The 10,023-nt window shown below is 35.0% G+C and overlaps 1 protein-coding gene across 1 annotated transcript in view; it reads right to left on the minus strand.

The window, feature by feature from the left end:
* PLEKHA5 (pleckstrin homology domain containing A5) overlaps positions 1-10,023 on the minus strand; it is a 214,240-nt gene that overhangs the window by 34,547 nt on the left and 169,670 nt on the right. The window contains 3 exon segments of the mRNA XM_006773158.2: positions 1,949-2,011; positions 2,521-2,556; positions 7,065-7,145. Coding sequence (XP_006773221.1) covers positions 1,949-2,011; positions 2,521-2,556; positions 7,065-7,145 — 180 coding nt within the window.

Consider the following 10,023-nt stretch of genomic DNA (forward strand, 5'->3'; position numbering starts at 1 on the left):
GCCGAGGGCGGTTGGTGGGCTGGCCCCACCCCACCCCTTTAAATTCCAGGTGGAGGAGACAATTTGCATATTAGCCTTTTATATAGGATTATGCTGTTATGTTCTTAGAAAAGAATATAAACAAAATATTGTTTCTAATTGCAACACTGCAAATAAAAATATTGCTAGTAGGGAAATACTGAGCAGGGCCTGCCAGGGGGAGGGAACGTGGAAAGTTGGTGGGCTGGCACTGCCCCCGATCAGGGTTGGGGGAGGGCGATAGGGGGTGGAGCAGGTAAAAATAAAAATATTTAGTAGGGAAAAATCACTTTCAGTAGTTTTTTTAAAGAGAGGGAGGGAGGGAGAAAAACATCCATGTGACAGAGAAACATTGAGCAGTGGATTGGGGATCAGAACCTGCAACCTGGGTATGTGCTGGGGATCAGAACCTGCAACCTGGGTATGTGCCCTGATCGGGAATAGATCCCATCACCTTTTGGTAAGATGGGATGATGCTCTTCCAACTGAGCCAAACCGGATAGGGCACTTTCAGTAGTTTTAATGCTTTAAATTCTTGGTACTACCCCATTTTTTAAATTATGAAAATATCAAAGTATATGCTAATAAAACTTCAATACCACAATAAACTGGTTCTCCACTGGTCTGAAAGTAAAAACCTTACCCAAACTGTAAATCTGTCCCAAACCTTGCTGCATAATGACAAACAAGAAATGTGAGATTCCACTTTCTTTGCCATTTATCGATTAAAGAAACTACCTTCTCTTTGTTAGACAAAACTCAGGTCATACCTAATGGGATATAGTGGTCTCCCCTTATCCATAGGGCTTCGGTTCATATACTTTGTTTTTTCCTGTACATACATACACTTTTTAAAAAATATATATATTTTATTGATTTTTTTTACAGAGAGGAAGGGAGAGAGATAGAGAGTTAGAAACATCGATGAGAGAGAAACATCGATTAGCTGCCTCCTGCACATCTCCTACTGGGGATATGCCCGCAACCCAGGTACATGCCCTTGACCGGAATCGAACCTGGGGCCTTTCAGTCCGCAGGCCGACACTCTATCCACTAAGCCAAACCGGTTTTGGCCATACATACACTTTTATAGCTTCATTTTGGTATATCTGAATTGCCAGCATCACTACTGTTATTCAATAAAATAAGGGTTACTTGAACACAAGTGTTGTGATACCTCGACATTCGATCTGATAACCGAGATGGGTACCAAGTGATGAATAAGTAGGTGGGGAGTGTATGCAGCAGGGAGGAGATGATGGACAAAGGGATGAATTAATCACCTCATAGGCAAGATGGGTGGGGTGGCATGAGATTTCATCATGATACTCAGAATGGGATGAAATTTAAAATTTACAAATTGCTTATTTCTGGAATATTTCATTTAATATTTTGGATCTGTGTTGACTGCAGGTCACTGAAACTGCACAAAGCAAGACCAGATAAGGGGGAACTACTGTGCACTGAAATGAGAAAGAGGTACAAGTCAATGAATAAAACCAGGGGAAATGAGGGAAGAATGAGATATAAATAAGTAAGACTGCATGGCAAGCTATCGATCTGAAATATGATTCAAAAAATATGAAATGTAAATAATAAAAAAGGAAGGAGTGATAGAATTTGTAGGGGTGGATACTTTCTCCAAAACATTTAGACAATTTTACTTTGTCCTCAGTCCGACATAATTTTTAATGAAGTAGTCTTTTACTTTCACATATGTGATTATTAATATATTTGACTGCTAACTATGGGGGTTGAAGATTGCTGGAGAACAGATTCAATCTAAGTGCAGAAGAAGAAAATGCTAATTCATTTGATGTCACTTTGCAGGGCAGAAAAGGAAGAGGGATTTTTTTTTGTCATGCTTTATTTACAATGTTTTGGCAGAGAATATGGCAGCACTGACAATACACAGCAAAGTAATACTCACATCAATATCTACTTCGTCGGGTCTGTATTTGTATAAGGTGCCTCTGCATTCATCTTGTGACAGCTATAAGGAAAAACGTCATACAGCAACTTTAACACTAATATTTAAAAACATGCTCATTTAGCCTATAGTTAATATTTTAGGTTTATATAACAATAAAAATGGGGTTTTAATGATTCTTATACTTTCAGAAGTTTAATTCAAACAGAGATCATTACAAAAATAGAAAAATATTTCACAGTGATACAATATGCAAGATACATAAAAATGGTGTTAACTTCAGCTTATCAAACAAAATAATAAGCTGGTCACAGAAAATTATACAGCACCTAACGTTTTCCATTTGCAAGACACACATTTTAATGAAAATTGACAAATACAACTGAAGCAACTATATTGAATCAAATAATTTGAATCAGGCATATTTCAATGTCAAAACTGTCCTTCACAGCATACACATAATCACACAACTGTGTATGTGTACACTCAAATGTCAACACATCTTAGTACAATTTTACCAACAAAGCTTATAACGTATTGTATACAGATACATAATATATAAACACACATACACAATATAGACTTATCTTGTTCTTCTGTCTTAAGAACTAAAAGATAATAGAGGAAAAGTATGGGTTTAATTGAAAAGAGGAAAAAATCATTCAAAACCTTATAAAACTGAAAGCCTATATTATAAACTATGAAAGTCAAATTTCATAAAAAAACTTATATATGTTCACTGACAACATTTGTTTTATTATATTGTAAATAATAATTATTCAGTGTATTTAAACATGGTTTCTTCAGCTTCTTCCAAATATCTTTTGGTCAAACAAATGCTCATTTCTGGTTGTGCTTACCAAGATTTCAATAGCCACCCCCGTTGGTTATACACAGATCACATCACAGCCTCTGCAGGCAATATTTCACTATCTCTCTTGTTTTAAGAGTTTGTGTTGACTGCTAGACAGTAACAAACTCACAGTGGAAAAATTTAATTGGGGCTCATTGCATGTTTACTAAATGGTACACTTTTTCTCAAAGTGGGGATGGGAGTACTGTATCCCCAACTACAATCTAGATTAGAAAATTAAATTTCATATATACACATACAAATGTATAAGAAAGTATAAATTATAAGTATATCTGCCCTTTCTTTAAAAAAAACTGCTTGACAGTTACAACTTTAGAAGGAGGCATAATTTAAATAGATAATTTTGAATGGATCTGGAAATGTGGGAATCAGGGTAAATGTCAGCATTCCAAACATATAATAATAATCCTGGATTTCATGTTTCATTTCAAGACACGACTTTTACGTACCTCATGCAAATGAACCCGTGATAATTTAAGAGTATGCACAGCGATTGTAAACCACAAAACTTTCATAGAAATGAACATCACATGAAAAATGAATTTAATGACCAAAGTCAATACTTGTGCACTATTTTTAAGTAAAAATCGCTGAATATGTTCTGAGGAGTGTCAATTATCATTCTAAATTAAAGCACCTAAATCCAAGAAAAGGATGTATACGCCTATCAATGAAAAATAAGTTTTAAAATGCTTAGATCCATGACAAAAAATCTAAGTAATATGACAAAATAAATTTTTTTCATTTATAAGAATTAAAAGGTATAAAGCCTTTAGATACTAAATGTTCAAATATACTTTGCTTATTTAATATTTAAAGTTAAATGCAGAACAGCTTTACTAAACAATGGAATGTGTAATTTGAACATAACTCGTGGACAGTGCCGCACCCAGATTGAAATATGAACTGTATCCTACATCCCAGGGTCAACAACAAAAAGACTAGTAATTTTAAATGAAAACTTAGTAACCTGTAATAAATATTTTTGATATTGGTATAACATTTTTATCTACGGAATATTAGTCAATTCATTTTCATAACAGTTGGCATAGTATAAAAAAGAAAAACATGTACTGCATAGTTATAATTTTAGAATGACATATCCTTATAGATATCTGAATATATTATTTACACAAATTAAATTTTTGTTGTACCTAAAAAGTATCACAGAAAAATTTATTTAAACCTTTTAGGAAATTATTCAATAAAGATATTCATTATTAGATATCATTGTTAGATATTCATTATTGAGAAAACTCTTAAAATAATCAACCTTCCACTATCCAGTGCTTTTACCTGTCAGAAGAAGAGTATAAGAAAACAAGATTATCCTTTAAATAATTAATTTTTAAGCATGACCTATTTGTCATTACTGATAACTGCTAAAGCTGTGCTTAAGAGAAGATGGATATAATTTATTAAAAAAACAATTTCACCTAGAATTGAAGAAGTTTGTTATTTAGTCCTCAATATGAAAACCGTACTACTAAAAAAAAAGTAATTTCATTAATATTCAGATTAAATAAAATTCTGCATAAAATAATGTTTCATGGCAATACTTTTTACCATTTTTCAAAGTCATCTTCAGAAAAAAAAAAAGAAAAAGTCCCCTAAATGTCCTGGGTTTGCAGTACTTCAGCAACATTAGAAAAGCAAATAAAAGTGGCCATGTAGTAACTAGATGAGCTTGAGCACTGCTCCAGCTTGTGTTGCAAACTTGACCGACTGTGTAGGATATGTGCTGCATTTTATTTAGAAAGCCAGAACTTTTTCATAAGGTATCTAATAATCTTAAAAAAAAATGGCTTGGCATTAAGCAAAAACAAAATTAGTTTTGTCCATTAAAATTCAACTTTCTACAGTATCCCTTGTTAAGTATGTAACATATATATATGTACACACAAACCCCAAAAATGATTTTTGGGGAAATATTTAATAATATTAGACATTACACCTTATGCAGACTCAAAAATGCTCACAGGGCTGTAAGTATTTGCTATTGGTCTATATCTTTTAAAACAATTATTTATCAGGTGATTAATTTCACTGATTAGTTATATTACAAAAACCCTGATACAACAATGTAATTATTAAAGATGGTAGAATAAATACAGAGGAATTTTAAAAACTTGATGCTTATTTCTTTAACATTTGTTTTGATTCAGTTTTCGGTCCTACTTATTTGACTAATTTTAAGATAATTACTATCTAGGTAATTTCTTCTTCTAAGAAAATGCCAACATAAAGACCCTCCTGAAAGAAAACTCGAACAGGGTGATTTAGAGTAACAGGTCATAAGACATTATATTGTCACTATATTTTCGGCTAAACCTAGGAGCCATTAATACAGTATTATAATGCAATGTCAAAAGAGCATAACAGTGTTCAATGTAAAATCTGATAAAGGTTTCCTCTGGATAATAACATGACAAAGGAAATCTGGAAGAAAAAAAATGTAATTTTAATTTATAACACATAGCTTGAGAAATGTGGCTGACTATAACTGTCATCCCGTAGCAATGGCCTTCAAAAATTAAGTACTTTCCCGGTGGCAGATGTAAAAAAAAAGTGATCACCTGAGGGTCAACAGCGACGGGCTGCCCTTCGCATGCCCAGCCATGGCTGTTGATATCAGACAGTCAGATCTTCCTGTTCTGATCAATTTTAGTTCTCTTTTTCTTTCCATTATTAATATGAGGAAATATATTTATATAAATCTACTGTTCTTTCAGTATTCAAGGTCAGTGATGTGAGAAGACCAATCTCAGATATCTCCACATTTAAAAAAAACCCTCCAATTAGAAGTTTTAGTGTGACTGAAGACTTTCAATCAGCAATGATGTCTGCATCATCAATGCTGATTAGCAGTCAATATAAAAAAGAAAAAAAACCAAACCAAACAAGAACATCCAGGCTAGCATTCTTATTAACCTAATAAAACCAAATGGCTTTGACCTCAGATCAATGTAGCGTTATATAAAACAATAAACCAACAGCAGTGACACCGAGAAAGGTATCGACTCCAGAACAAGTGCTGAGGTTCTTGGGTGATATTTTGGAATGGAGTGTGTAGGTTCTTTAATCTGGTGACTTTCAGAAGGGAAAGGTTCCGTTTTCTTTTGAAAAGTAAAGCTGTTCAACTTTAAATATTAAATACTTTATCTCTTTATTGCAAATGAAAAACTATGCTCGATCATGAAATATACTTTCAATGTTTTGAAAACTGCTCAGAAATGAGTCACCCTCCCCCCGACTGTTGCAATTTCACAGCTGCAAGGCCACAATGCAGAGACCCCAAGGTGACCAAAGCAAACCAGAGGCCTGTAAAGCCAGTGTGACCTCCAGGCACTTAAAAAACAACAGCAGATGTTTTACATATTTTAGTCAAAACATATATTCATTTTTCATGTTAGTTAATTTTCTTCTTCTCTACGATTTAAGTAACTAACAGGTCATAGGCCACAGTAATTTGAGAGTGTTGAGGTGGAAGAAGCTGATGTTGCAAAACACACAGCTAAGAACATTTAGACCATGAAATAAAAAAATAAAAAAGTGGGTAAGAATGTATAAAATGACTTCTTTTGCAGATCTGCAGATTACCAAGGTCCTAAATGAAAGCCAGCCAACTACATGGTATATATTCCGAGTTGGGGAAAAGGAATGAGGAAAGATAAGACTATCTTGATAACTGCATAAGGATGATAAGAATACAGGGAGAAGATACTCCCAGTATGTTGAGAAATGGCCAACTGTTGGTTTTACCAGACCACAGTAGAGAAGCTACATGTAAAGAACTTCCATACAAATATCACCTATTCCTAAAACATTGGGTGGGGGTGGGGGACTGCTTATAACATAAGGGAAAAAAAATTTTTTTTTTTAAGTTTTCCCTAAAAATCAGTTAAAATGTTTTTACAGTTAATCAGTATTAATGGCAATATTAGTAAAAGTTTTGCAAATGTACTGCAGACCTCCAAGTACAGATCAATCAAATACTCTGCACAGTAACTTCAGGAAAATGGCACACTCAATATTCAACAGCAAAATGTTCAGCGAAGCCATGCGAAGAATACTGCAGCATCTTGAAAAGCATGGATGAATTGCATTTTCCCAAGTAGACAGAAACAAAAAATGGAATAAGAAAAACACTAATGTTATGAGTAACTCTGAGGATAAACCAAAACTGTCACTGAGGGATTTTGCAGATGATAAAGCAGTATCATTCACTGTCCAAGACCTTACTTGCTGGTACAGTTGGGGTCTTAGCGCCGAGTTCTCAATCATTGTGTGAACCATGGTGATAATAGGTTCATTTTCTTTCATCTATTTCAAATCAGGAGGAGCATACAGCAAACATCAGTTTACAGCATAGCTAGATTTGAAAGACGACACTGTAAATATAGCCTCTACTTTAATATCTTCCTAATAGTGCAGTTGTTTACATTTTACCCCACAGTTGTACAGATCTCGCTTATATAAACCATTCTGAACAAATATTAAATGCTATAAAATACATTCAAGGTCATACAAAAAGCTTACTAAAGACAATACTGCTGCAACTAGGTTTTTACTTCATCATAAATATAATCAATATAGTCAATTCATAAATAATCCTACATATAGAAAAGATGATAAAGCATCATGATTCTAAGGATAAACTAGAGGGTGACAACCAATGAACTTAAAAGGAGAAACACAGCCTCATTTGATTAATCAGTAAAAGAGCTTAAAATGATATTCAGTTCTTTATAAGACTAATCAGAAAATATAGTTCTCTACAAATATTAAAATTTTAATATCATAAGATATCCTGTCACTTAGATAAGCACACATTTTATTAGAATTAATCTTGCAGACATTTATATATACTCTATTTTGAATTTTCTCACAGTGCAACCATATGTAGGATTATTTCAAAGCTATGCAAACTAAAATGTACTTAGCAAAGATTCAACGCATCCCCGTAGCTCTGGAAAAGCTGGACCCAGGCCTCACATTTCCAGCGATGTTGTACTTAATTACTGCCTCTAGAAAAACATTTGTTTTAGCAGGCTCTGGACTCAAGAGTGGAAGCATTCAAGAGACAATCATGCTCTAGCTGGTTTAGCTCATGGACAGAGGGTTGGCCTGTGGCCTGAAGGGTTCAGGGTTTGATTCTAGCCAAGGGCACCTTCCCAAGTTTCGGGCTCAATCCCCAGTAGGGGGCATGCAGGAGGCAGTCGATCAATGATTCTCTCTCATCGTTGATGTTTCTATCTCTCTCTCCCTCTCCCTTCCTCTCTGAAATCAATAAAAATATATTAAAAAAATAGACAATCATCAGAATGCATGTAGAGTTAAAGGCCAACAGAGTTTACACCATTTGTAAGCTGACAGGTCTGTTTATAATTGCAATTTGTGACATTTAGTTTAAATAATTTTAATCCTCCATATTATAGAAAATAAGCATTTCTATCATGGTTAACCAATGCTATTTTTACTGATTTAGCTAAATCTACAACAAAAGTTTACTAATCTTAAGAATAATAAACACATAAAAGAAGTAAAAAAAAATAAATCTTAAAAACTGTGTATCAAGACAAGTTTATTTTCAGCCTAGTTACCAATGTTTCATGTCAATAAAATGTTTTGTTTACTTCCTGTGACTGGTTTAAACTACTTTTTAAAAAGTTTTATTCAAGCTACATAATTTATTTTTAAATGTTAGTCCAACTAGAGCTTCTATATATCGGTGGAACTCAAATCTACACATCAGTTAACCTCAAACTTTTTTTTCCCTCCCCCAATATTACCCAACAGGGGCTAAGGCATTTGTAGGTGACATCTCATGCACACAGGAAACAATGCAGCACGGGTTATATTTAGTGTCGGAAAGTAACTTATAAATAGAAAACTATAGATAAAATAGTACAAATAGCTTAAGTCCCTATTCATTTTTGGTATTATGTAATTTGAATTTTCAAAGCAATCTCATCTATACTTGTTATTTTTCAACAGCATGCCACGGAAATAAGACAAAAGAGTATGTGACTCACAGATTACTGGGGGTTCGGGGGGGGGGGCGCGAAGGGAGAGTGAAGGTCATGGGTATGAAAGTTGAAGTAATGAAGATCAGATACAAATGTAAAGGATACTCAAGGTCAAACTGAAATTTTTCACTGAGTCTTGGATATCTGGTACTACAAATGGGCCACTGGGTCCCATAGCCAGTTCTGTCCACAGGGGTTACTCCTTTAAATGGAGCTCCAATATGGCACAGTCAATGACTAGTGTTCATACTCCAGGACTGAGGAATTTACTTAAAAATGTATTTAAAAAGGACAAGGGACAATACGGTTTCTGCAGATGGGTAATGAGGCTTGATTTATTTAGTGGAAAACTTTTTTTGTTTTAATCCTCACTCGAGGATATTTTTCCATTGATTTAAAAAAAATTTTACTTTTAAAATATGTATTTTTATTAAATTCAGAGAGGAAGGAAGAGGGAGAGATAGAAACATCAATGAAAGCGAATCATTGATCGGCTGCCTCCTGCACACCCTCCACCGGGGATTGAGCCCACAACCTGAGCATGTGACCTTTACCAGAATCGAACCTGGGACTCTTCAGTCTGCAGGCTGATGCTCTATCCACTGAGCCAAACTGGCTAGGGCTCAATTGGTTTGTAGAGAGTGGAAGGGAGGGGGAGAGACACACACACACAGAAACATCGATGTGAGAGAGACACACTGACTGGTTGCCTCCTGCACACGCCCCGACCAGAGCTGGAGTCAAGCTTGCAACTAAAATTCGTGCCCATGACCGGAATTGAACCTGGGGCCCTTCAGGCCGTGGGCCAATGTTCTATCCACTGAGCCAAACCAGCGAGGCATACACATGCATATTTACCCTCTCATGCATATACAGGGAAGCCATGGGTGAGGTTTGGAAATGCCTATTTAATTGACATGTCAAAGATAATTAAATACTAAGTTACTAAGAAGGAATCACTGCAAAAGCAACTAGCTTAGGAACAGAAAAACTAAAAGCAAAAAAATACCGTATTTGCCGGCGTATTAAGACGATTTTTTGGCCCTGAAAAATATGCCTCCAAGTGGGGGGTCGTCTTATACGCCAGGTACACTTCAGATAGACTGTCCATAGTGCTTGCCCCGTGCCATAGTGGCCTCCCGATGCCCGCCCACTTCATTCCACATACCGTT

The sequence above is a fragment of the Myotis davidii genome, unplaced genomic scaffold (genome assembly GCF_000327345.1).
Source record: "Myotis davidii unplaced genomic scaffold, ASM32734v1 scaffold346, whole genome shotgun sequence".
Lineage (NCBI taxonomy): Eukaryota > Metazoa > Chordata > Mammalia > Chiroptera > Vespertilionidae > Myotis > Myotis davidii.